The sequence below is a fragment of the Aspergillus pseudoviridinutans genome (assembly GCF_018340605.1).
Source record: "Aspergillus pseudoviridinutans IFM 55266 DNA, scaffold_3, whole genome shotgun sequence".
Classification (NCBI taxonomy): Eukaryota; Fungi; Ascomycota; class Eurotiomycetes; order Eurotiales; family Aspergillaceae; genus Aspergillus; species Aspergillus pseudoviridinutans.
Genome location: NW_025091283.1, coordinates 1,005,925 through 1,032,534, shown reverse-complemented (window position 1 = coordinate 1,032,534; position 26,610 = coordinate 1,005,925). Strand labels below are relative to the sequence as shown.

The following is a 26,610-nucleotide window of genomic DNA, read 5'->3' as shown; positions in this document are numbered from 1 at the left end:
AAATCAAGAAGAAACTGTAATATAAAATTTCAGGGACGGGAATTGCAGAAGATTACTGCACACTGAGTAGATAGTATGCTGGTGATTGTTGTTGAGGCCCTTACGACGGGGATGAAACAAACTGTCCTGTCACTGTGGCTGAGGAGCGCTCGGGCTGGTAAATCTGCAGAGGTTCACACGACACACAAGCACAGGCGCTGCAGCTACTTAGGAAGTTGTCTATCTATCTACATACTGTCTAGATCTCTGGGTGCTCACACTAAATAGATCGCACTCTAAATCAGTGATCATTTGGACGATTAAATCACACTCGAGGGACGGAATCTCCTCTCAGTAAGGCCTGGCTTGGACATAAGTCATGTGACTCGGCATTCTCTAATAACCAGTAGAGACAAGATCCTAGGACGATACCTCAAAATTGGATTCAGCGTCACCATAAACGCCGTGGATCAATTGTTAAAGTAGGCTTTCCATATGTCTGGTCTCACAGATTGAAAGACCGGTTCTACCGTGTGGAGTCGGCAGATTGTCGAGTCCAACACATCGCCAGGTCCTATTCGTACCTCGGTGGAAATATACATATCTCGTCTCTCCTTAATCACGGTTTCATGATTTATGTCAACGCTAACATTTGATGACTACGCAAATGCATGATGGAGGACCAAAACAGCCCAACCAGTCCCGACAATATGATGGACCAACAAGGGACAAGGACAGCACCCTACTATTCAATCCCTGCTCGTCATATCGTTAGTGTGGAGCACCCGGCGATCATCAAGGACGTCGACAAGGCAATCGAAACCCTACAAGGCAATGCAGGCATCTCAAAGGTAAAGGCGCATCTCCAAAAGTGCATTAAGAAAGCTGCTAACAAAATCAGATTCTGAACCCCCCAAAGGCTGATACCCGAGCCAAACTGTTTCTTCGGCCAGAGGATGCCATGGCTCGACCACTCCAGTCAACGAGCTCTGCTTCTAACAATATCCTGCTCAAAGTGACAGTTCCCAAGAGGACTGGCCGGAAGCGCAAGAAGGGCTCGGATGAGCCATTCTCCGGTGTTCCTGTCACGACTGTCCATCAACAGCCTCAGCGCCGGAGTGCGAAGCAGCTACTCCGAAGTCTGAGTGACAACGTTGGCAAGTATAAGGTTGAACCTGTTGGGATGGTTAACCGGACGCATGTGTTTCGAGGTTTGTATTGCCTCCTTCATGTCAGCTATAGATTATTGATGTATTCTCCAGGCATGCCGGACTTTGTCTACTCGACCACCGGGAGCTCATTCACCAATCGATTCCGGGAGCAGATTCTCTCTTTTGACTGTAAGTATTACATCCCTGGATAAGGAGTGTCATGACTAAGATTGAGCCAGATGATAAGATGAAACAGTTTGATATTGACATGAGCAAGGGTGCCACATCCAATGTCGATATCATACCGCCGCCTTCCCTCAGCCATGGGGACGTCCCATTTACCTACATGTATGCCTCCTTGCAATAAATCGGGTAATCACCACTAACCCCAGCCAAGTTACCGTCAGAACCCAACCGTCCGGCAATCAGTCGACACCTCCGGCAACCTCACCACCGTCAACACTTCCCAAGCCGCCAAAGTGCACACCTATCTACTTCCCTTCGACGCACCCGTTCCCACGAAGCCCCGCGAGAACCTCGCCCCCATCCACACCCTCGAGCCGACCCTACGAGAAACTATCGCCCTCGTCGAAGACCTCTTCAAAGACCGCCCGGCCTGGACCCGCCGCGGCCTCCGCAACCACCTCAAAACCCCCGAACAGCGCTACGCCCTCCGCCACGCCGTCCCCTACGTCGGCTACATCTTCCGCTCGGGACCCTGGCGCGACGCCATCATCAAATTCGGCCACGACCCCCGCACTTCACCGGCCTACCGCATCTACCAAACCGTCATGTTTCGCATCCTCACCGGCACCTCGGAGCTCGCCCGCGACGCCGGCAGCGGAAGACGACACACCATCCCGCGGCCCAACGAGGTCCCCACAGGCCCCGACGCCTTCACCTCCTTACCAACCGACACACATCTCTTCACCGGCACTCCGCCCCTCCCACCTGACGGCCGCATGTGGATGTTCTGCGACATCACCGACCCGCGCCTGCGCTCCATCCTCTTCCCCAACGAGCCCGACCCGCCACCCCCAGGCTTCCTCAGAGACACCTGCGAAATCGCCGTCGACGGCTGGTTCGGCAGCGGCACCATCGGCAAGGCCAGGACGATCATGCGCGCCAAAGTGCAGAGCATGCTTGAGGGCCGCGCCGCCGACGAGCGCGAGTTCGCCCGCGTCCTCCGCTTCCCGGATCACGTCCCGCCGGACAGCTCCCTCGCCGACTTCACGCTGGATCCCGAGGGGACCTCTTCGCGGGAAATGCAGCTTGCGACTGATATCCGGGCGTCGATCAAGGCGTCCTGGAAGGGGCAGCTTGATGCGGCGGGTGCGAGTGCGGGCGCGCGCGCAAGTGCCGCTCCTTCGGCGGGAGGGGTTGCTTCTGCTGCTGCGCGCGGGAAACGGGTGCAGTGGAGCGAGGATGTAGGCGAGGAAGAGGAAGAGGAGAGCGAGGGCGAGGAGGAAGAGCTGGAGGAGGCGGAGAGGCTGGAGGCTCAGGTGGCGGCTGCGACGGAAGCAGTGGAGGCTGCTGCTACAGCGGCGGACGAGGACGAGGCGAATGAGCTGGATCAGGAGGAGTCGGATGAGGGGGATGATATGGATGTGGACGAGCCTTCAAAGTGATGATCCTCTTCTCAAGGTGTTTCGCCCGAATTTGATCTGTACTGCATTTGTGAGATGACGAGACCCAGGACACTAAGTAGAGCTGCTTCAACGAATCTAAGCGGGGACTGACTACGAGGATGCTTAAGGAATGCGAGGTCGTCATGACGGATTGAATTGCTGATTATAAAGAAATACAAGATCACGAGAGAGGGTATCCAAGTTTGAAAAATTCCAGAAACAGGGACCATTGTCAACGCCATGCAAAATGTATCCAACCCGCTAGTTCAAACGCCGGTGCCATCCAGACTATTATTAACAGGACAAACGGTTATTTCAAACATTAATTGATTAAGGGCGTTGGTGAGGAGAGCTCAGCGTCGGGGTTGTTATCTACCGCCTTCTCTGATTCGTCCGCAGCGCTCTGGCTCTCCCAGATTTCAATATCTGCCTCGGATTTTGAAGACTCGGTAGTCTTGGCAGGTTGAGTAGCTGCAAGGATTGAGGAGATGGACGATACACTCGACAACTTTGTCCGAGTGGGATGGGTAGGGTTGCGTGGCAGGGGAGGTAGGCTGGTCTTTGTTTCCGAGGCGGTCTCATCCTCGTAAACTACGGCATACGAAAAGGCATGGCAGTCTTCGCCATAGTAGTCAGCGGCATTGAGCTCACCGAGCGGAGAGCGAGGCTCATCCGTCATGTCGGTCTTTCTCGAGATGGAAGTCTCTCGCTCACGGGTTCGAGACAAATTAATTCCTAACTCAAAAGGGGGGATGTTCTCCTTGCCGCGACTTGAGAGTTCCGCCTTGCCCTCGTCATCACTGATATCCAGCACGCAGGTGGAGTGCTGCATCAGGTTGGTCATCTCTTCCTGCTCCGAGTCCACGTGGATCTCGAAAGACCAGGACGCTGGAGTCTTAGGGGCGGGCTGGCTCTTGGGCTGCACATTGCCCAATACTGTCGCGATGGAGAAAGGCCGGGATATGCTCTTTCTGCCTGTAGGCTCTGGCCGACTTTTGTTGATAGTAGAACGACGAGCAAATGCTTTGCAAGATTTGCCTTGAGGCGAACGGCCGACAGGCTTGAGAGCTGGAGTGGATTTAGGTTTCAAGATGGGTGCCTTGAAGGTTGAGGAAGGCAAGGGGGAAGTAATGTTCGATTTCACGACGGTCAGAGCCATACGAGACGTCTTCAATGGCTTGGGAGAGCATTTGCTGGGATCGTGGTCGTCTTCGTCGCAGCCGCGCTTTCGCTTTGTTGACATGTTTAGGGTGGCCGGATCGATATTCTCCGCATCAACCTCGGCCAAAGGCCTTCTTTTGGCAGAGGACGCACCTAAGTGAGAAGCAGAGTGTTAGAAGGATGTTGTATGTTTAGTCAAGGGCTGAGGGAAGACGAACCATTTTGCTGGTTCTTCATGTTCATTTTCGTCTTAAGCAAGGAGCGCATACGCGGCGCATCGAGGCTGGCAAAGGGCTGCCGCATTGTGGTAGGAGTCACAGTGAGGGCCGCCATACTGGAACGGATGCCGAAACGAATCGCACCCGCTGATGATCTTGATGTTAAAGCAAGAATGCTTTCTTTCAAAACTAACCAGGTCCTATCTATTTAACAGTCAGATCCGACCGGGGAAGCCGGAGCTGTGGCTGCCTGGGTTTGTTTTGATTTCGCGGAAGTGGGGTCCGCCTGGGATTGGCGGTCTAAGTTGATGATCCCGGCTGATGGTACTGGTAGATAGATAGATGATAGATAGACAGATCTACCTATCGATCACAGAGGAAGTAAACGATGATTGGAGCAGGATTGAGTGTGGCTCCGACGGAGATATACGGCACGGTCTGTCGAATGTATGTTATGGTACGATCTGATACTGCTGTGGATGTACAGGACGGGAGGGATGGGAGAAGCCCGTGGTGGTGAGGATGTGAGGATTAGGAGGATAAAAAGTAATTAGCGATCAAGAACGAGGCAGACAAGGCAATGCACAGAAGATATACGGTCGGCGAGGAAGTATGGAGAGAGAAGAGCAGGCAAGGGCAGCAGACAGGGCGAATTCCTGGCGAAATTGGAGGGCAGGAATTGTTCTGACAGGCACAGCGATGCAGCAAAGGGATGCTTCAACGGCGAAGAATGAATGAAGTAGTAGGATGATGATCAGTGATTGATATCATCTCCATGCCAGGATGAGGGACGAGGGATGCAGCGAAGTATTTGAGGCGTGTCTGACGGACCTCCACTCCACACTTGGACCGTGATCGTGATGGAGCGCGTCATGTTCGTGTTGGATATCCTTCAAGGTTAAGGTGTAGGCTGCCTACGACTAGATTACAAGCTATGCAAGGCGCGCACCTTGTATTATCAATTATTGAATCAGCATCTCTATTGGACTCTCGAGGATCCCACGACTCCAGACAATCCAATTATCCTTCTTTTCATAGTAGCTTCCCCTCACTTCCTCCCACCATCAGCTCAATAGATGAAGGTCGTCGACGTGCAGTGCAGCAAGTCGCGTCAACTCGTGTCTCTTACTGTTCCATAAAGCTTCATTCATGATTTAATTTAGCCCTTGAAGTCTTTGATCATCCTACAGTATAGATTCCCTATCGTCTTTGTTCCATGATAGACTCGCGATAACAAGATTACCCAGTAGATGACTGTCGAGTCAACATACACTGTAGATTATTAGTATGGGTTCATGAGTTATAATGTAGCCATCAATGACAAGCAAGATACATAAATGGATAGACTACTACTGCGAGTTCTGAACAATACTCGAGTCTCCTAGGAAGTACTTGATTATCACGACTCCATCCCTTCGACGCGTCCCACCGACTTCCAAGAATTAAACCTCCTCAGCTTCAAGTTCCAAGAATCAGGAAAGCCTGATCCCAATCCGTACAGCACGTCGCGTCTTAGTCTCGCGCACTGCCATCATCCGTTTCAGCCCCTTCCTTGAGCAATGCCTGCATCCATCGCCATGATTCGGCGTCCACCGACTCTTAGTCTTCTGCCTCTCGTACATGACTGCTTATCTCAGAACCGGGCGTCCTTGCATGCATCAGCAGAATATAGGCAGACTGTATTCATCGCTCAGCAGAAGCCGCTTCTGACTCGGTTGAGAATCCATGCTGATTTGTCAATGACACGGTCAAACTAATAGACCTAAAATTAAAGTCGAATCTTCGGTTATTCTCAGCCAGTGGTTCCCTGTACGACGAGAGACAATATGAAACGGACAACACATCCCCAGCGGCTGCGTCGAGACTATCATGATTTGTTTGAAAAGCATCACGGAGACGCTAGGACAGTCTGTCTATTGCGTGAGATTTACCGCTTGAGAGGTAGTCGAGCTGGAAAGGGTTGAGTCTTACGCGCTGGCGAATTGCCGCCATTCAATTGATCTACGCTTGGACGTAGTGTGTAGGCTTAAGAGTCAAGCATCTCGTGCTGCTGCACTGAAGAATGAACGGTCTGAATGCTCATCCGTTCATTCCACGGCCCATCTCATTCCATTTCTCGTGTCTACTCGAGTTTAGGAATACTTTTCTCTTAATGCCCGCCACCGATCTTCGCTCTGATGACCTGTGGGCTGTCACCGGGCCTTATACTTTATAGTCATTTGCCCCATTTTTCACTGTGTTCTCGTGCAATGGTATGGTATGTATACACGCCACTGTCGACCGTCTCGTTATAAGCTGCAGTTTCACCGCATACCAAGTATCGTCATATCTCATCCGCCCAAGGAATGCTGTCCATCGCTCCCTGTCGCTCTACGCATCGTGCTGCAGCGCGGGTCGCCAAACTCATCGCCTTGTCCATGACCTCTTGATACCGATATTCCTTCTCCTCTGCAGCCACGTCTTGTCCGGCTTTGCCATCCGCTCGTCGTGACTCGCGCCAGCGCGCCACTTCCACGGCATATGCACCAACAAAAGTATCTCCGGCCGCCGTGGTATCTAGCACCTCGCTGACCTTCGCGGCCGGAATCTGCTTCGTAAACCGATTGACTCTATCCGCAGGGCCAGACGTCCCCGCATCCGTCGCACTATACCAGACCCCCTTGGACCCCAGCGTGATAAGCACATACGTCACGCCCAGCTGGTGGAAGTACCGCGCCACCTTCTCCTTTCGGCTCTCCTTCTCCACACCAGGAACAACCTTGAGCAAGTGCTTCTCAGACGGACTCATCAGCTCAGCCTCCGTCTCGTTCATAATGATATGGTCGACCGCAGAGTACACTTCGTCGGGCAACCCACCCGGCGGCGCCGGCGCAGGGTTATACATGACATCCGGACCCGCMTCGATCCCCTTCTTCCCCTGCGCTCGATTATTCGCCTTCCACGCCCTAATATCCCGCAGAATGCCCACCACCGTCTCAGCGGGGATCTCCCCCTGCATGACAATCACATCCGGCACCGGCGCCGCAAGCCCCATCCCCAGCACGTCCTCCGTAGCGCGCATTCCCGTGTAATTCGCCCCCGGCGAGAACAGAATCCGGTTCTCCCCGCCAGCTGACGAGTCCACGATGATCACCGCTACCCCCGTATACGCATCCTCCACCACCCGCACGCGGGACGTGTCAACACCGGACTTCTCAAGCGTGGGTTTCAGCAGCGCCTGGAAGTGTCCGTCCAGGGCGCCCACGGCCCCGACCATCTCGACTTTGATGTCGCTCTCGCTCTCGCTCTGGCTTTCTGGCTTGGTGGAGGTCGAGGACGGGGACGGTTTCCGCCGCGACAATCGCCCGCATGCGACGGCCTGGTTGGCGCCTTTTCCGCCGGCGCTGGTGAAATATGAGGATGAAGTGATTGTCTCGCCTGGTTCCGGGAAGCGAGGGGTTACGGAGACCATGTCGGCGTTTAGGGAGCCGATGACTCGGATTGTAGGTGCCATGGCTGTAGTTGCAATCGATTGCAAGGAAGGACTGTATGTTGTAACTCGTGCCGTAGGGCGGAAGTGCGGGGTGAGTGTATTGTGTAGATCGGTGGGTCTTAGAGATGGTCAATTCGAGACGTAGAGTTTGATGAGAAGAGTGCACTTACATTATAGTTATTATATTAATATAGATTGCGTTGTCCCGAAGGTTTGGAGCTTTGAAGAAGATAAAACCGTTCAGAGACATCGACTCCGTCATCGACGGGTTGCCGCGGTGGGGACCTTGCAATGCTTCCCCACTTCGCTTTCCTCTCGATGCAACAGCAATACGCAGTCGCTCAATGGAGAAATACACTAGCAGGGCAATTGTGTTTGATGCTACAAGTACCAATTTCGTTCACTCATGGCGGGATATATTGATCTAACTAGTCATGCAAAATCCATACCGAAATAAGCTCATGCGCCGTACACCGTCTCAAACCCTTCATGCCCAAGTATCGCAAGGTCAAAATGTACTCCTTCCCCTCATTTAATACATAACCCTTGATGTTAAGTGAATCAGAGCGTACACGTGTATCCGATTGTCGCGAAGACGCGCCAAGTCAAAGAAACAAGTTATACACCGTGCCGATAGACCTGTGATCCACCAGAGCGGATTTGGATTGTATCGCGTCTCTGGAGAACCACCAATGCTCTGTTGAGAGCTTGCTCGGTGTAGCCTCTGCCGTCGACGAATTCCCGTCGCAGAGTGGCCAAGCTCGTACTCCAGCCAATGGGGAGACGGCGCTTCAGTTCATCCTCGATCTTGCCGACCTCCTCCATCAACTCTTTGCTGCCCTGACCTTCGCCTTGTGTGACTGCGTCCATTGTGGAAGCTAGGAAGAGGCGGATGGCTTCGTCGACGTGCGCCTCGGTGGCAATCGGTGAGAGGCTTAACTTGGCCAATGACTCCGTGATACGAACAATGGCTTCCAACTGACGCACGGTGATGGGGATGGAGGAACGGGTGTTAGCATCCATCTCTGCCCGATGGACTTGCTTCCGGATGGACACAAAGTGCGAGGAAAGTTTCTCCGCAGCCTCAGGGGAAAGACGCGGGGCACACCGGCTAGGTTGACTTGTTAGCTTGATTTCTGCCTTGAAAATGTGCGGTAAAGACATACCTTCGGCAGTAGCTGATGTAGCGCTTCATCTTCTCCAAGGGAATCTCCGCTTCGACTTGTTCCTCAATACCTCTGCCACCCATATGAACACCCATCACGTGTCGGGCAATGTTCTCGTCGCGATTGCGGTCATGGTCATCGCGAACGATGAAGATCATATCAAAACGGGACAGAATAGTCGTTTGAAAGTCAATGTTCTCTCCAGGAGTCTTCAAGTCATCGTACCGACCAAAGATAGGATTGGCAGCGGCCAACACCGATGTTCGCGAATTAAGAATGGTTGTGATACCGGCTTTGGCAATCGAAATTGTTTGCTGCTCCATAGCTTCGTGGATGGCGACCCGATCTTCGTCCCGCATCTTGTCGAACTCGTCGATACAGACAACACCTCCATCAGCAAGCACCATAGCACCGCCCTCCAAATAAAATTCGCGTGTCTGCTGGTCTCTCTGTACTGATGCGGTCAAACCAGCCGCTGACGAACCTTTACCGGATGTGTAGATAGCGATAGGGGATACTTTTTCAGTGAACTTCAGCAATTGCGATTTGGCGGTACCGGGGTCACCAAGGAGCAACACGTTGATGTCTCCACGAAGCTTCATCCCGTCGGGTAGGATCTTCTTCGAACCGCCCATGAGGAGGCACACGATGGCCTTTTTGATGTCCGCATTACCCCAGATAGAGGGGGCAATGCTCCTGGCGAGAGCTTCGTACAAGTCCTCCCGGCGACTAAGCTCCAGAAACTCTTGCTCTTCTTCTTCTGTGAACATGGCATTGCCCTTTGCTGTATGGTCCAGATCGGTGCTGATGCCAACCGCCCGCAGATACGGGTTGCGAATAGCCACAGCTCCGTCTTTCTTGCCACCCTTGGAATAAATGGAGAAAATACCCATCACTGTGCATCGAGATCCAGGTACTACTCGGTTGGCCAGGTATCGATCGGCCGAGATGAGAACGTGTCTGGGAAGTTCGCCCACCGGCACCTGGTCGGGCGCTTCCTGAAGCTTGAGAACTTGCTGATCAACAAATTGGCATTTCTCGTGGGCAATCACATAAGGATCGAGGGGGCATTGCTCGCCTGGCTCTTCACCCGGCAGCTTTTCACGGCCACACCGTCTGGGAAGCGTTAGACCAGAGAAACCGCCTTCTACTCGGATGTTTTCGCTATGGTCGCAGCCCTTGCACCGAATGTGGACAACGGTAGCCTTGGATGATATTGTAGACGCGCCAATCACAATTCCTGGGATACGAACAAGGTGAGAGATGTTTGTAGCGTTCAGGTCCCGAATGGAGATGTGTGATGCAGGTGAGTGAAGCAAGAGCTGGTGGGATGGAAGGACGATGTCTCTCTGAGATGGATAGACAATTCGCTGTGTGCATTGTTGGAGAGCTGCCTCGAACTAGAGAGGCGCAAAATGGTTAGGGCCAGCCATTGCGAGTCTGACGGGCAATACTCACTAGGGGGATAATATCGGCAGGTTCGGTTGTGAGCTTGTGAGCGAGCTCCTCGTTGTACGATATTAAATGGGCAATATCAATGTCGCAGTAGTATTGCTTCACGAGAACATTCTGCCGCAGTTGATCACTATACATTCGGTTAGTCTGCACAAGATTCCAATGTCCGTTGGGCAAAATACCGGTAAATAAATGCGTTGTCAAGTTGGAACTCCAACACGAACTCGCGCAACCTTGCTTGAATTTGTGTACGGGACTCTTCTGCGCCATCTGTGCTGGGAGCAAGAACGCTCAAGGTATAGGGAGTACGTCTGTCCATATTGTAGACAGCGATGAAGACTGAATGGGTAAGGGAGAATTGCGTGGATGAGGGAGTACCTCTGTATCAAGGAGAAGATGCGGACAACTTTTGCAGTGTCGAAACACGAATGCAACGCGTCGCGTCTGAATACGCGTTAAGTGATTTTGGCCTTAGGCAGAAGTAGGCTTCGGCCTGAGCACGGCGGCGGCCCCGGGAAAGAGGTTCATCCGATGTCCAAAATAGGCCTAGGTGCCGCGGCCTCAGGGCCTGGCGCCTTACCTGATCAGGATGCGCTGTCATGATCCCAAAGAATGAAGCCCCGTATATCATTGCTTGGTGGTATCTGGGTGACGTTGCGGTCTGATTTCCTTGTGTTTTGTTCTGAAATTAGTCTCTTTCTATTGACAGGCGGACTGTGCAGCTGGAAGTTCGTTGATAGAAACGGCTGCTCTGTCACTTCTGGAACGATTCGAACAGCTGTCCCCGTGTCATGTTCAGATAGCGTCGTTCTCCAACTTCTGGCCGCCGGAGTCGGTCATTAGGCCTCTACGCAATGTCCTCGATGAGCCCACGCAAATCGATCGATAGCTTGGCCTCGGGTACATCCACGCCCTCGCTTTCTCAATTCTCGCTCAGTCAGATCGAATCTCCCCGTGCTCCGCATCAAAAGTTCCCTTTGCGAAGAGGATCAACTGCCAGCTCCATAGCTAGCATTGGAGGGGTTCTTGATCCATCCCAACACCATGGTTCAATCGCGGAGTCAGGACAAAATGGTGCGATATCTCTAGGTATCTCTCAGTTGTTTTGTCACTAATCAATGCGTTGTGCAGCAATTTCCACCCTTCTTCAGCCCCCGATCGTCCGTACAGGTCTTGTTCCGCAGACCGCCGTAGCGTCCACCGGGTACAAGCCGCCCAGCACACGAGACATCCCTCCGGTCACATTGACAAATATTCCACATGTTGACTCCAAAGCCTTCCAGCCGTACCTGTCGCAGGTTGGGTCACTATACGAGGTGTTTCAGCAGGCAAAAGAGTCTACGGCCGATCAGGATGCTCAGCTGGCTCGGGATGGCAAGACTGCTTCGAGATCGGACGAGCTTGGCACTCTGATGCCCCTGCCTAGGGAGAGACGAGCATCCGTGCTGTCGACGAGTTCCAGAGCAACATCGCCTTTCGATCCACGAGGCAGAAGGCGGTCATCTGGTCGAGGCCGCGGCCAGGGCATCACTCCCCTGTCTGTAATCCCGCCGGTCTATTTCGAGGATGACTTTCACCTTGAAAACCCCCGGACTTTCGACGTGGTATCTGAAAAGTCGGAAGTTGTGCGACCCCCCAAGTTACCTGGAAAGGACGGCCAAGGTAGCAATGAATCGGCCGCTGAAACAGCAAACACCGGGAGAAAGGCGCTTGCCACAAATGCAATCCTACAAGAAAAACTCTCGTGGTACATGGATACTGTCGAGGTCCACCTCATCTCTTCCATCTCGAATGCGTCTAAATCTTTTTTTACCGCGCTAGGCTCCCTGCGTGAGTTACATTCAGAGGCAGCGGATTCGGTCAAACGGATACAGATCCTACGAAAAGATCTTCAAAAGATCGACCGTGAGATGGCGTTGGGTGGCCTGAAAATTGTCAATTTGCGACGCCGCAGGGAGAATGTGCGAATGCTTGCGGACGCGGTATCCCAGCTGCGAGATGTTGTCCAGTCAGTTGCCCGATGCGAGGAATTAGTTGAGAACGGGCAAATCGAGGAAGCTGCAGACAGTCTTGAAGAAGTGGAGCGATTGATGGCTGGGGAGCGAACCAGCAATAGCGGCGAGGATGGTGCATCTCAAGATCAACCCAAGAGGCCGATCGACTTGCGGAGGCTTAAGGCCCTTGAAGGTGCTTCGGATGACCTTGCGCAACTGAGGTACCGGATAGGCATGGGATACGAGAACCGTTTCTTGGACGATCTACTTGGAGACTTGCGGCGACATGTTGAGAATGTGCCTTGGGATGTCACGCTACAACGTTGGGGCTCCTCATTCCAACGGCAACGCGGAGCGCAGCGCTCGGGTGCTTCGTCATCTCCAGCTTATATGAAGTTTGACGAAGACATGAGATCACGGCTCCATACGAATCTGATTGGACTCGCCCGTGCGCAATACACGACGCCAGCAGCGACTTCGTTCAAGACAGCAGTTCTCCGGGAGATGAAGGGCCTGATTCGCAAACATATGCCTAGCTCTAGCGATGATGACAATGAGTCGGTGGTGTCAGTCTCGACGCACAAGTCCCAACAACGTAGCCAGCAAGAGAAATCATCGATACTAGCACGCAACCTGCGCGCTCTAGACGCGGAGGATGCCTACAATATGCTTTCTCGAGTCTACACCGGCATCAGCGAGTCATTGCGGAGACTTAGTGTTCAAGTCAAAGTACTTCTCGACATCGCCAGTGGGCTTGAGAATCCTGCGAATGCTGGGCTCAGCTCACCCCCTCGAAGTCCTGATCCACAGAGTATGACCAACCCGATGGGTTCTCGGCTGCCAGCGACAATTCAAGCGCAGGACGAAATCTTGCAGGTTCTGGACATGTCCAGCCTTCTTGGACAGGCTGTTGACATTGCTCAGTCACAAATTACAAAGGTATTGAAGGTTCGGTCGGAACAGACATCTCAATTGCCGAAGGAGGAGTTTCTCCGCTACTTCACACTCAATCGACTTTTCGCCGACGAATGCGAGGCTATTTCTGGGAGAAGCGGCACAGCCCTGAAGACCGTTGTCAGCAACCAGATCCGCGACTACATTAGCAGATTTGGGGAGAACCAACGGCACCGTCTCGTCGACGTGATGGACTCCGACCGGTGGGACGCGCGCGACTTTGGCGAGACAGAGACTGCCATTCTCAGCAGAATTCTCGATGCGAGCACCAAGGACGTTGAAGCCTGGTTAGCCGTCTCTAGAATCTGGTCGCCGCAGGAACAACAGAACGAGAACGCGGTGACAGATTCGGCTGCTACCAATGGCACAGGCAAAGACAAGGTGCGCAGTGCCGTGATTGACGAGCAGAAGTATATCCTTCCCGAATGCGCGGTGGCCATGATGAAGAGCATCGAGGAGTTTCAATTTCTTATGGCCAATATTCCAAGTATGATGCAGGATATAGCCCCTGGTCTGTTGGAGTCATTGAAGTTATTCAATTCTCGATCCTCGCAGCTCATTCTTGGTGCTGGAGCCACGAGGAGCGCGGGCCTGAAAAATATTACGACAAAACATCTCGCTCTTTCCTCACAAGCTCTGAGCTTTATCATCGCCTTGGTACCTTATATAAGAGAATTTGTGCGACGGCATGCCCCGTCGAGCCCCCTAATGGCCGAATTCGACAAGGTCAAGCGGCTGTACCAGGAACATCAGTCTGGAATCCACGAGAAACTTGTCGACATCATGACCGGCCGGGCTTCTGCGCACGTCAACGCAATGAAGAAGATTGACTGGGACGCAGCGGCTGGAAATAATGTCAACCCGTACATGGAGACCTTGACGAAAGAAACGGGCACGCTGCACCGTGTTCTGAGCAAGCATCTGCCGGAGACGACAGTGATGATGATCATGGACCCCGTGTTTAGAAGTTACCGCGATCAATGGACCAGAGCGTTTGAAGAGGTCACCATCCGCACAGAAGCCGGTAAACAGAGGTACGTCGCCTTCTTCTGATTTTAGAGTCGATCTGTTCTAACCATTTTCAGGATGCAACGGGATGCAGAACATTTCCAGACCAAGCTAAGCAAGATCGACGGCTTCGGAGACTTGGGACAGCGTCTGCTTGAGTTGGTCCAGGGCAAGAGTACTTCATCGCCGGACGAGAAGCCAACCGCATCAACCGAGTCACCGAAGGAATCGCCCCGGGAGACCAGCGAAGAGAGCTCGAGGAGTTCCTCTTGACGTTAGGATCGTATGGCATGGCATGGTAATTCCTAGTGTCCGACGGCACCGCTAATCATTACATGTTCATAATATTAATAGGGAGGTGCTGCAGTTAGACTTGTATATAAGTGATGCTACTATACCATACCCTCTACTACATCCCCAACCGAAAGAACACCTCACATATACTTCATCTATGATTTCATGTCATTTCATTTCATCAAATGAATTGTATATTTTACAGTGAATCATAATGAAGAAGCCCTCGCTTCAATGCATACCATACAGACCAGACCAGACCAGGCCAAAACGCACTGCGCAGACCCAGACCAAACTCCAGCAAAGCCCGCATGCCGGTTCACCCGAATCTTACACACTCGAAATCAAATCTTCTTTCAACAGACTCACGCCTTGTGCGCACCAAGACCCTTGTTCTCGCCTAGGGTGCGAGGCTCATGACCGCCCTTGCCGCTCGAGTGGCCGGGGGCACCGCCGCCGCTGTGCATACCGCCGGAAGGGACATCGGGGAGGGGGGCAGTGCGGTCGACGCGATCGAGGTGGTCGTTCTGTGTTTGTTAGTACTGTGTCCATGTGATAGTGAGGTTGAGTGGTGAACATGGACGTGGACATACAGCAGAGTTGGTGCCGTGGACCTTTGTCTCGCCGGCCTCGATGGCGTTGTCGGACTGGGGGATGCCGTTGTCGTATTCTGCTCCGCGAGGCATGATGCTTGTTTCGTTATTTCTTCGAAGGTAGGTAGGTAGGTCTGAAAGAGTGTTAGCGAGCTGCATTCGATTGAGCGATTGCGTAGGGATCCGTACGGATAGTTGATGTACAGGATTGGTTGTGTAGCTTGTTGTCTAAGGAATTGAGTTTGAATTGATAGAGATAGTTGATGGCAGTAGCAAAGGAATTTTCCAGCTCTATATAGCTATCTCTGAGCTGGTAGGTAGATATTCTTGGTCGTGGTGTAAGACGACACTGACAGCATCATGAGGTCATTGTGGAGCGAGAACGAGAACCAATGACTTCATCTGCTCCGGTCAAGGTACGATGACAACAAAGTGAACTAGTCAGTAATAGAGGGTCTGAAGAGTTCTATTACGATATTCCGGATCAAGACATTGTAAATGTGGAAAATAGGCACGCGAGTATGGAGCTAGATGACTTGGAATCAACGGAGTGTATGTGTACCTGGTCCTTCAGGCCAACATTACCCCACCAACTGGCAACTACACTGTAAGATACCTCAGGCACAGCAGAGAAGAACCAACAACTGGCGAGCAGCTGAGCATGCGTTTTTTGTCAGCGTCGAGACGGCTGCATGCACGAGGAGGGACAATGCATGAAGGGATAGAATAAGAACCATCACCCATTTCACCACAATTCATGCAGTAGATACCTACTACTCCTTCAGATAAAACCCTACATATACTACTAGTACTATTGAAGGGGAAAAATGCCCTCAATGAAAGCCGTCGTCCTGCATGCCCCTGGGCCCCCAGACACTCTCAAACTCACCGACCACCCCATCCCGATCCCCAAACCAGGTGAACTCCGCATCAGAATCAAAGCATTCGGTCTCAACCGCCGCGACCTTCTCACCCGCCAAAGCCACGACCCCATCACCTATCCCCGAATCCCTGGCATCGAAGCCGTCGGCATCGTCGATGCCGCCCCGGGCCTAGAACACATCTTCCCGCAGGGTAGCATCGTAGCGACCGCCATGGGCGGGATGGGGACTGTTTTCGATGGCGGCTACGCCGAGTACACGTGCGTTCCGGCGGGGCAGACACAGCTCCTGCGGCCGACGACGACTTTGCCATGGGAGATTCTCGGAGCGATTCCGGTGATGGTGCCGACGGCGTGGGGGGCGCTGATTCGGTCGCTGGGGCTTAGGGCCAGGGATCGATTGCTGATACGTGGGGGTTCGAGTTCTGTGGGGCTGGCGGCCGCGGCGATTGCGAAGGTGCACGGGGCGTATGTGGCCACTACGACGAGGAAGAAGGAGCGGGAGAAGATGCTGCTTGAGAATGGGGCCGATCGGGTCTGGATTGATGATGGGGCGGTTGCGGAGCAGATTCGGGCTGCTGACTCCGGGGGTTACTATGATAAAGTGCTTGAGCTGGTGGGCGCGGCTACTCTGGCTGACTCGCTGCGGTGTGTGAAGAAAGGTGGTATTGTATCTTTAGTTGGCATGTTGAGTGAGAATGACCTGGAGAAGGTGGATGTGATGGAGTTGATTCCCTCTGGGGTCAAGCTGACGGTGTACCGGGGGACCTCTGAGGATTTCATGAGCACGCCGCTGGATGCTGTCGTAAGGCAGCTTGAGCAGGGAAGTTTGAAACTCAAGATAGGACGAGTGCTGCGGATGGAACAGATTGTGGAGGCCCATCGGTGTATGGAAGAGAATGAAGCGGAAGGGAAGATTGTGATTCTCCCTTGAGGTCGACGGTGCAACAGCTTTCTCCTCATTGACTTGCTTATAGACAGATTCTAGCATAACATGGATAGACGTATGAAATAGAGCACTTAGAGTTTATATCTTTAATGCCTGCCAGGTTCAGCGCATGCCTCATATTCTATCGTTACCTCTGGCAATCTTTTTAGGTGAGATCCAGCTGGGCCGGACCTTGGTGCTCTGGAGACTGGAGCAGACTGAGTCTAGACGACGAGAGGACGACCCAATGTAATAATGTTAATTGACATACTTCCCACCCGAGATATCACCTCTCATCGGATATGTCTAACAATATCTGACAGCGGCTAAAATTGTTATAGCTGAGCGGAGATAAAGCCAGAAAAGTCCAGGCTTGCTCGATATCATCATGAATCCAACTAGTCTGCAACGGTTGAGCCTGAGCCCCCTTTATCCCCGTCTGATATACACCTTCTGCTCCGAGTGCAATGCTCGAGTTAATAGTAAGTCCTTGTTGGGCCTTCAGATCTCACCACATGGGCATGGTGTGGCAGCATTTCCTCAATAACAAGATCGATTACTGTGTCCTGCGTCCAAGTTGGCTCAAAAGGTAAGTGCTAGTTGTGCTATTCATTGAGCCTGCTAACACTCATTGCGTTTCGTCACTGTGGCATGAGAGGGCCTCTCAGAAGAGGCCCCATGTGCAGTACTTCGCAGTCAGAGCAAGATCTACACAGCCTGCGGCGACGGCAAAATCCCCTTCATCAGTGCCATTGACGTTGGGGCAGTCGCTTTTTGAGCCCTGACAGATCCTCAATCACTCAATTGTGATCACCGCATTTTGGGGCCAGAGCTTCTTTATGACCAGATAGCCGAGGAGCTGGCTGTAATCCTGGGCCGACGGGTCGGACATGTCAAGATGACAGGAGACGAGCGGTACAAAGCGTTGGTCAGGCTGGCATCTCAGGCTACTATGCCCGATTTCTGAGTAACCTTGAGACTGTAGCATCAACTGGCTTTGAGACTGGAAAGAGCGATACAGTGGAAAATGTCACTGGACCAGCTGCAAGAAACTTTTGACCAGTTTGCACGGGAGAACAAAGCTGTTTGGGAGTGAGTAGAAGTCTACTGAATCGGCATATCATGTACGTAGATTATGCATTTAGTGGTCTGAATAGGTAAGACATCATCATCAGGGCAGTCTAAGGTGCTGTCCATGGTACTCTCTGAAGGTACCCTCTCTATAACAGCCCGAAGCTTCAGCACGCTAAAAGTGGTCAAAACCTGATTGGCAGAAGAAGTCACATGCTGCGATCCTGAAGAGCGGGTCATGACATCATAACCCAGCAGCTTTCCCCAGATCTGCTGTCCGGTGTCGAGCGGGGATTTCTTGGATGTTAGTTACGTTAGTTAGTACCTGTGAGGTCTGCTACACATTATTACAGAACCATTATAAAGGAATGATTACATGGCCTGTTGATCATCTAGCTCTCGTTGGATGTAGTTCTGGAGTGGTGGGGAATTGAATGATCGACTATTTACGTAGGAGGGCGATACCCTTGTAGCGGCAGAGCTCAGGATTAGGAGTAGCTGCGGAGGCACCATACTGCACGAAATAAGGGCACAAAGCTCCCATTGCACACCGAGAACATTTCTGGTCTACTCCAACGCAAATTAAAACTGTCGCCAAACTAGTCAAGTACTCAATTGTGGGAACAGAAAATAAACGTAGTAGAGAAGGCAGAAGAACAGTGGTTGCACAGACACAAAACCCTGGTCAAGCTGGGCCGAGCTAAGAACCTACCTAAGGCCTGGACGACGGTAGCACGTCCTTGGTCCAGGTGCGCAACCCCCCCCAACAGCTTTAAGCAAGTAGCAAGCCAGCACATTAAAAAGGAGGCGAACTAGGGAGAGAAGAAATTTTCTTTCGTCAGATAAATTATTATTAGCATTCCAAGTTTTATAATTCTACCTCTTCGCTATATTTTTGAACTCCCTTCAAAATCTCTTCATCCCTCCCTCTTCTCGTGCGGCCTCTGACCTCCTCAGGTACCTGAGACAAGAAAACCTCACCCGCAGCTAAATCTGGACAAACGCAGAACCAACCTCCCGCACTAGACTAATCCCCGCCACTCGGACCCCCGCACGGTCGAAACCACCTTTCTTGGAGAAGAGAGAAGACGGAGGACGAAAAGCTGCAGGTTCGTGCCTCTCCCATTTCTTTTCCTCAACGCCGGCCTTTCTCTCTTTGTTCCTTTCGACCACAGCTTGATTGTGTCTCGCGCTGGTCAGCTCTGCCTGAGATTGGCTTTAATTATTTCTGCTTTCTTCTTACGATACTGCATACTCCTACAGCTTCTAATCTACAATTCAAGGCATCACAATGGACCCCCAAGATACTGGTCCCGACCCTCCGAAGCGAGATGTACGCAACCACATCCTCTTTGAGATTGCTACCGAAGTCGCCAACCGAGTCGGTGGTATTTACTCCGTGCTGAAATCTAAAGCTCCGGTCACTACAGCTGAATATGGCGATCGGTACACTCTGATCGGCCCTCTGAACCGGGCCTCCGCAGCCGTGGAGGTGGAGGAGCTGACTCCCTCCAACCCCCGCATGGTGGAGACCATGAACTCCATGAAGGAGCGTGGCATTGACATGGTGTACGGTCGCTGGCTGATCGAGGGTGCTCCCCGTGTTCTCCTCATCGATACAGGAACTGGATACAAGTACCTGGATGAGTGGAAGGGCGACCTGTGGAATACTTCCGGTATTCCGTCTCCGGCGTCGGATTCGGAGACCAATGAGGCGATTGTCTTCGGTTACCTGGTGGCATGGTTTTTGGGAGAAGTACGTGCGCTTCCGTGGACCTTGACGGCGGATTGATCTCGTAGGCGACGATGCTAACCGATGGCTTCAGTTTATCGCTCACGAACGCCGACGTGCTGTAGTTGCTCATTTCCATGAATGGCTTGCCGGCGTTGCCCTTCCTCTGACCAAGAAGAGGCACATGGACTTGACCACTATCTTTACGACTCACGCAACCTTGCTCGGTCGGTATCTTTGCGCAGGGTCTGTCGACTTCTACAACAATCTACAGCACTTCGATGTGGACGCCGAGGCGGGCAAGAGAGGCATCTATCATAGGTACTGCATCGAAAGAGCCGCCGCGCACAGCGCAGACGTCTTCACTACAGTCTCACACATCACTGCATTTGAGAGCGAGCATCTGCTCAAGCGCAAACCGGACGGGGTGCTCCCCAATGGATTGAATGTCAAGAAGTTCGCTGCAGTGCATGAGTTCCAAAACTTGCACTCTCAGTCCAAAGAGAAGATCAACGACTTCGTCCGCGGTCACTTCTATGGCCACAATGACTTTGACCTGGACAACACACTCTACGTTTTCACGGCAGGTCGGTATGAATTCCGGAATAAGGGAGTAGATATGTTCATCGAGGGCCTGGCTCGGCTCAATCATCGTCTCAAAGCTAGCGGGTCCAAAACAACGGTTGTGGCATTTATTATCATGCCCGCGCAGACATCGTCGTTGACCGTGGAGGCGCTCAAGGGTCAAGCTGTTGTCAAGTCCTTGCGAGACACAATCGAGATGATCGAAAAGAGCATCGGAAAACGGATGTACGAGCGTTGTCTGGCCTGGAAAGAAGGCGACAACATGCCTGACGAGAAGGACCTGATTACAAGCCAAGACCGTGTGCTGCTGCGCCGGAGACTCTTCGCCATGAAGCGGCACGGACTGCCTCCCATTGTGACCCACAATATGTACAACGACCATGAAGACCCGATTCTTAACCAAATTCGTCGGGTCCAGCTTTTCAACTACCCCACGGATCGCGTCAAGATCATCTTCCATCCGGAGTTCCTGAACTCCTCCAACCCTGTTCTGCCTCTGGATTACGACGACTTTGTCCGCGGTACACATCTGGGAGTCTTCCCATCGTACTACGAACCCTGGGGCTACACGCCTGCAGAATGTACCGTGATGGGCGTTCCAAGCATCACCACCAACTTGTCCGGTTTCGGCTGCTACATGGAGGAATTGATTGAAAACTCCTCCGATTATGGAATCTACATTGTGGACCGTCGCATGAAGGGCGTTGATGACTCTGTCAATCAGCTGACTGAGTTCATGTACAACTTCACCCAGAAGAGCCGGCGACAGCGCATTAACCAAAGGAACCGCACGGAACGTTTGAGTGACCTACTGGATTGGAAGCGTATGGGTTTGGAATATGTCAAAGCCAGACAGCTGGCTCTAAGAAGAGGTCAGGAGAACTCATTGTCCCCAGCTGATTAGTTGATGTTGACGCCATATATAGCCTACCCTTCATCCTTCGATGGTGCCGAAGACTATTTCGATGTTATTGGAGGAACAGAGCAGAAGCTTTCGCGCCCATTGTCAGTTCCAGGGTCTCCGCGGGACCGATCAGGAGTGATGACTCCGGGTGATTTTGCTACCATCCAGGAAGTCAAGGAGGGCCTGGACACTGAGGACTATATCGCATGGCGTTTACCGTAAGTGTCCACCTAAACCCGGGCAATGAGGGCATCACTGACAAGACACAGTACTAGCGAAGAGGAAGAGCCCGATGACCACTACTTCCCGCTCACTCTACGGACGAAGAAGTCTTCGGACCGACCTTCGTCGCCGCTGGATAGCATCCCCGTAAACGGTGGCCGCTGATTTCGATGGCCATGATCGACGGTTGATTACCTTATGTGGATCCACAGCTCCAAGTGAGCATGATCTAAAATTAAAGAATCAAGTCACAGGCAGCTGTAACCCCACTGATTGTCGATCTACATTTTTTTTTCATTTCATTTCTTTGTTTCTCTATTCTGCATCAAACCTGCATGTCCTCTTTTCCTTGTTCTCTGGGTCATCATTCAATTACATGCTATAATTTTTTGGAGATTAGTAACGTGGACTTATTTGACCCGACTGTTTGTTGCGTCAATCCGATCATGATCACCTAATGATTGAGAGTTGTGCTGCTGCTGAATTCTATGCCATGTCTGCATCTGTTCATCCGTGCCCTTTATGTCTTGCTCTCTACATAGCGTGCTGTTTCATTGCTCCCTTGAATCTCCATGTTGGTAGATTCCATGTTAACAGAGATGAGGCCTTACCTTGAGAAATTGCATTTGTATGTCTCGAAGTGTACTGTAATCAAATATCTAGTAGCAGTAGCTGGTACGTCGACTATTTGAGCGTGATATGAGCATGATTAATGGACTGGGCTGTCCATGTTTGCTTTGCATCCGAGCATTCCCTATTGGAAACATTGAGTCATTATTCGAATTGTCCGGCAATTATCGGATCTTGGGGGCCCACGATCATAATGATGTGATGAAAACGGTAATACTGCACACGTCTAAAGCCAATCAAAGCAATTGATTGTTTTCGTAGCCCACAGCGGACAGCAACCTTGGGACCCTGTGAGGTAGATTGAGGTTGAGGCAATCCCGGTGAGACTGATACCTGAGGTGGTCATGGTGGGGTAATCGGCCTGCTCCCCTCCGCTCTGCTATTTCTACCCCTCCTCCTCCTCGTCCTCCTGCTCTTCTCATCTGCTTATTGTTTCTCTACTCTATCTTCGCTTTAACTGTCGATTCATCGATAGAACTTCTGCCATCCCTCTGGTAGGACTCACCATGGGGCCGCGCAGTCAGGATGACCCTCTCGGGGTCTTCTTCGCTAGGGGTTGATATGGGTCAAGGTATCGTACATTGTATAATAACAGTCACTGCTCGCGCATGACAGGTGTTCGATCTGGGTTTCTGTCTGATACTGGTGCTCTCGTTGTTCGGCATGTTCAACCGTGATCATTTTGACCCGGAGAGACTTCAATGCCTCGCATACCGATTGACGGCCCCAGTCATCAGACAGAAACCCGGTCGTTCTGAGATTATACTGTCATAACTTGATCTAGATAATACTAGCGAAAGGACATGCGTGGCACTGATTGTCCCCTACCCCCTTTATGAAAGATGAGGGGGCCAGTTACCTCTCTGTTGCTGACTGATTACAGAACAATTGCAATTGCCGTCAAGTGAATCGGTGTCAAGATGTCTACTGACAAGATCACCTTTTTGACCAACTGGTACGGCTTTGCAGTTGTTCTGCTACCGATCTGTGTTGTGAGACCAGCTTGCTAAGTGGTCCGTCTCGTGTAGGCACGCGACTCCCTACCATGCCCCTCTGTACCTTGCCCACAGCAAGGGCTTCTTCAAGGAAGAGGGCCTCAAGGTTGCTCTCCTGGAGCCTAATGACCCCTCCGATGTGACCGAGATCATCGGCAGCGGCAAGGTTGACATGGGCTTCAAGGCTATGATTCATACTCTGGCTGTATGTGGCTGCTTGGCGTTATTGATGGTTTGATGCTCACAGTCATCAGGCTAAAGCTCGTAACTTCCCCGTCACCTCGATCGGCTCTCTGCTCGACGAGCCTTTCACTGGTGTTGTCTATCTCAAGGACAGCGGAATCACCGAGGACTTTCGCTCCCTGAAGGGCAAGAGAATCGGCTATGTCGGAGAGTTTGGCAAGGTTTGTCTTGCCTTGTTCTCTGGGAGAAGGACATGCACTCACTGCGGTGAAATAGATCCAAATCGACGAGCTCACCAAGTACTACGGCATGACCGCCGACGACTATACTGCCGTCCGCTGCGGCATGAACGTCACCAAGGCCATCATCCGCGGTGACATTGACGCCGGCATCGGTCTCGAGAACGTGCAGATGGTCGAGCTGGCCGAGTGGCTCGCCTCTCAGAACCGTCCCCGCGACGACGTCCAGATGCTCCGCATCGACCAGCTCGCCGAGCTAGGCTGCTGCTGCTTCTGCTCCATCCTCTACATCGCCAACGACGCCTTCCTGGCCGCCAACCCCGAGAAGGTGCAGAAGTTCATGCGCGCCGTCAAGCGCGCGACCGACTACGTCCTCGCGGAGCCCGCCAAGGCCTAMGAGGAGTACATCGACGTCAAGCCCATCATGGGCACCCCCGTGAACCGCAAGATCTTCGAGCGCTCCTTTGCCTACTTCAGCCGCGACCTGAAGAACGTCCAGCGTGACTGGGCCAAGGTCACCAACTATGGAAAGCGTCTGGGCATCCTCGACGCGGACTTCGAGCCCAACTACACCAACAAGTACCTCTCCTGGGACCTGGATGGGGACTCGACCGACCCTCTCGGTGACCAGAAGCGCATGGCTGAGCTGCAGAAGCAGGTCGCCGCTGAGGGAGGTTTCAAGCGCCTTCAGGTTTCTGCTACTGCTTAAGGGAGCTTTCCCCTTTCTTTGGGTAGTTGGACTTGATGTTGGACCGACAATCTTTTATAGTCCAGATAGCTAGTCAGTCGCTCATTAGTCTCGCTGTGAGACAACCAATGAAATCATGAATTGGTAAATTCAATTGGAATAGCTGTAACAAATCTCTAATCGACCCTTCCACCTAATTCCACGTCGATTAGGTCTGATGTTGATGGCTACTGGTCCTTACTGTTGAGGTAAACTACCATTGCGCTTCTGCAAGATTGCTTCCAGTCCATGAGAAGTGATCCCCTGTATGCATTCCTTAATTGCCTTCATATATGATCCATAGTAGGACTAAGTGTAGCATATGAATCCGAACTGCCTCAATCATCATCATCAAACTCCCCACTCAAAGTCGAACGCGACAATCGCTTATGCCCCAACAGCGAAAACTCAACGCCCTCAAACTCCCTCTCGCTAAGATCATGCTCATCCCCATCGGACTCATCAACGGGCTTCCATCCGCCTCGTTTCCGGCCAGCAGCTCGCGCCGCAAACCATCGCCGGACAAACCACGCACACACGGCTAGAAGAACGGCAGACGCGAACCCCACAGCGAAGAACAGGAACGCACGCACATCGATCGAGGACGCGGCATCGTCAGCGTCGCTGTCCCCCGGGCCGAGGAGCACTTCCTCAGACGCCGGGTCCCAGTGCAGCCATGCGGTCGCGCCGAGGATCTGACCTGTAGCATTGAGGCCAAGGACACGCAGGTAGTCTTGGGATGTTTGCGCGGGGATGGGGATGATAGTCTCGAAGCCGGATTTGGGAACTGCGGTGAGGAAGGTGATTGACTCCTCGTCGTTGGGGTCACGCGTGTCCGAGCCCTGAAGGACCCATGTCGCGACATCTGTCGCTCCGTTCCAGCTGACGGCTGCTTCGTAGCGGTACAGGGAGAGATCCGGGTTCGTGCGCGGGCGGCCGGTCCAGGCGTGTTTGAAGACGCGGTAGGAGAGGACATTGCCTGCGCCGAAGGCGGATTGCGGGCCGAAGTGGACGTGGCAGAGGACGTCGCCGGAGACGGTGTACTCTGTCCATGCGGCGTTGGAGCCGTAGCCGAGCAGGACGTTGCCGCTGTCGAGGAGCTGGACGGACCCCTGGGACTGGCTGCTGATGGGGTGCGGGTTCCAGTACTCGTGTCGGACGCGGACGGTCATTTGCTGCGTGTCGAGGTCGAGGTAGAGGCCTCGGCTGGTGAGGTCCGAGGCGCCCTCGCCGCGGGAAGCGTTGTCGAAGAGCGTGATGGCCGAGCCGTTGTCGCGGAAGCGGGCGTGGTGCTGCCAGGTGAAGTTTGTGGCGGCGCCGGCGGAGAGGTCTTGGAAGTCGTTGTGCTTGCCGCCGAGGCGCCAGATGATCTTGCCTGTGCGGCCGTCGATGTACGTGAGACAGCTCATGTAGCGCGAGGAGACGAGAAAGTTGCCCGTCGCGTCCTTGTCGACGCTGTTGATGTGGAAGAAGTCCCAGGGGCGGTCTTGGGAGTCGCCGGTGTCTTCGCGGCCGCGGTAGCCGTCGGTGAGGTTGAAGTGTTGGGATGCACGCCACTGGAAAAGCAGCTGGCCGGTCTCGATGTCGACCTCTTGGAATGTGCCGTCCCATATCCAGCCCTTTTCTGGCCCGCCTGCAGACCGTAGATCTGCCGGGACGACGTCGTAGACGGTGAAGAGGGCGGTTTCATCGCTGGTGATGTGGAACTCGTGGAGGTCTGCAAGCAGGCCGTTGGCTCCCCGGACCGTATAGGCCTCTTCGTAGGCCGAATCTAGCTGTACAGAGGATTGGCATTTGTCGCCTGATTACCATCTAGACACAGGGCTTACCATGTAGTATGTCCCGTCCCCATGACCAACGATCCCATCGTTACCGACCCAGAACGTGAGATAGTCCTGGCCCTTGTAACTGTATACATTCACGTTGTACGTCTGCCCGTAGTGTTTGGTCCACACCAGGTGACCATCCTGATCGATGATCATGGGCCCCGGATTTGGCACCGCCATTCCTCGGGGCGCAATCAGCGTGTACTGCCCATCCTTGCATTGAGGATTGGACTTCACGTAGTTCAATAAGGGGCCCATCAGAGCAGTCGAACGATAGGACTCCATCGGCCATTGTCCAAGGTCCCCATTTTCAAAGCGACTCGACTGGAAATACGGTCCACGATCAGCTTCTACAAGAGTGAATGCCGTTGCGACGGCCAACCATGCATGCCCCAGCCTCATCACATCAAAGAGATGCCCTGAGAAGGCTGAGATATGTACAGCAGACCGAGGGCACTAGCAGTGTGTCGGCCACGGTGCAGCCAACATGTTTGGTTGGCTCATATATTTAGGAAGGAAAATGAAAGAGAACGAGATGAGATGACTGCGACATCAAGTTTTTGAACTATTGCGATAGACGCGCGGACGTCCACGTCTCCACGAGCGAGCACCATC

The 26,610-nt window shown here is 52.7% G+C and overlaps 10 protein-coding genes across 10 annotated transcripts; 5 read left to right on the top strand and 5 right to left on the bottom strand.

Moving 5' to 3' along the window:
- Nucleotides 1–650: 650 nt before the first annotated feature.
- Asppvi_004112 (transcription factor TFIIIC subunit TFC1) lies at nucleotides 651–2,758 on the top strand (the record flags this gene model as incomplete). The annotated part of the gene is made up of 5 exons (XM_043300068.1): nucleotides 651–830; nucleotides 881–1,190; nucleotides 1,242–1,319; nucleotides 1,370–1,478; nucleotides 1,528–2,758. The coding sequence occupies 5 exons, from the start codon at nucleotides 651–653 to the stop codon at nucleotides 2,756–2,758; spliced, it is 1,908 nt and encodes a 635-aa protein (XP_043156003.1).
- A 322-nt stretch (nucleotides 2,759–3,080) lies between these two features.
- On the bottom strand, nucleotides 3,081–4,252 carry Asppvi_004111 (uncharacterized protein; the record flags this gene model as incomplete). The annotated part of the gene is made up of 2 exons (XM_043300067.1): nucleotides 3,081–4,072; nucleotides 4,138–4,252. 2 exons carry the CDS (start codon nucleotides 4,250–4,252, stop codon nucleotides 3,081–3,083), a joined length of 1,107 nt encoding a protein of 368 aa, XP_043156002.1.
- Nucleotides 4,253–6,460: 2,208 nt separating this feature from the next.
- Asppvi_004110 (ribokinase) lies at nucleotides 6,461–7,630 on the bottom strand (the record flags this gene model as incomplete). Its single annotated transcript, XM_043300066.1, has 1 exon — nucleotides 6,461–7,630. The coding sequence occupies one exon, from the start codon at nucleotides 7,628–7,630 to the stop codon at nucleotides 6,461–6,463; it is 1,170 nt and encodes a 389-aa protein (XP_043156001.1).
- Nucleotides 7,631–8,227: 597 nt separating this feature from the next.
- Asppvi_004109 (MCM DNA helicase complex subunit MCM5) lies at nucleotides 8,228–10,549 on the bottom strand (the record flags this gene model as incomplete). The annotated part of the gene is made up of 4 exons (XM_043300065.1): nucleotides 8,228–8,720; nucleotides 8,776–10,175; nucleotides 10,234–10,360; nucleotides 10,413–10,549. 4 exons carry the CDS (start codon nucleotides 10,547–10,549, stop codon nucleotides 8,228–8,230), a joined length of 2,157 nt encoding a protein of 718 aa, XP_043156000.1.
- A 535-nt stretch (nucleotides 10,550–11,084) lies between these two features.
- Nucleotides 11,085–14,459, top strand: Asppvi_004108 (vacuolar protein sorting-associated protein 54; the record flags this gene model as incomplete). The annotated part of the gene is made up of 3 exons (XM_043300064.1): nucleotides 11,085–11,304; nucleotides 11,362–14,212; nucleotides 14,264–14,459. The coding sequence occupies 3 exons, from the start codon at nucleotides 11,085–11,087 to the stop codon at nucleotides 14,457–14,459; spliced, it is 3,267 nt and encodes a 1,088-aa protein (XP_043155999.1).
- Nucleotides 14,460–14,845: 386 nt separating this feature from the next.
- On the bottom strand, nucleotides 14,846–15,166 carry Asppvi_004107 (uncharacterized protein; the record flags this gene model as incomplete). Its single annotated transcript, XM_043300063.1, has 2 exons — nucleotides 14,846–15,007; nucleotides 15,074–15,166. 2 exons carry the CDS (start codon nucleotides 15,164–15,166, stop codon nucleotides 14,846–14,848), a joined length of 255 nt encoding a protein of 84 aa, XP_043155998.1.
- Nucleotides 15,167–15,900: 734 nt separating this feature from the next.
- Nucleotides 15,901–17,134, top strand: Asppvi_004106 (zinc-binding alcohol dehydrogenase family protein; the record flags this gene model as incomplete). The annotated part of the gene is made up of 2 exons (XM_043300062.1): nucleotides 15,901–16,872; nucleotides 17,003–17,134. The coding sequence occupies 2 exons, from the start codon at nucleotides 15,901–15,903 to the stop codon at nucleotides 17,132–17,134; spliced, it is 1,104 nt and encodes a 367-aa protein (XP_043155997.1).
- Nucleotides 17,135–19,243: 2,109 nt separating this feature from the next.
- Nucleotides 19,244–21,560, top strand: Asppvi_004105 (glycogen [starch] synthase; the record flags this gene model as incomplete). Its single annotated transcript, XM_043300061.1, has 4 exons — nucleotides 19,244–19,708; nucleotides 19,779–21,141; nucleotides 21,196–21,391; nucleotides 21,443–21,560. The coding sequence occupies 4 exons, from the start codon at nucleotides 19,244–19,246 to the stop codon at nucleotides 21,558–21,560; spliced, it is 2,142 nt and encodes a 713-aa protein (XP_043155996.1).
- A 1,385-nt stretch (nucleotides 21,561–22,945) lies between these two features.
- Nucleotides 22,946–24,151, top strand: Asppvi_004104 (NMT1/THI5 family protein; the record flags this gene model as incomplete). Its single annotated transcript, XM_043300060.1, has 4 exons — nucleotides 22,946–22,980; nucleotides 23,054–23,225; nucleotides 23,275–23,424; nucleotides 23,480–24,151. 4 exons carry the CDS (start codon nucleotides 22,946–22,948, stop codon nucleotides 24,149–24,151), a joined length of 1,029 nt encoding a protein of 342 aa, XP_043155995.1.
- A 356-nt stretch (nucleotides 24,152–24,507) lies between these two features.
- Nucleotides 24,508–26,397, bottom strand: Asppvi_004103 (arylsulfotransferase family protein; the record flags this gene model as incomplete). Its single annotated transcript, XM_043300059.1, has 2 exons — nucleotides 24,508–25,944; nucleotides 25,999–26,397. 2 exons carry the CDS (start codon nucleotides 26,395–26,397, stop codon nucleotides 24,508–24,510), a joined length of 1,836 nt encoding a protein of 611 aa, XP_043155994.1.
- Between the last annotated feature and the right edge of the window lie 213 nt (nucleotides 26,398–26,610).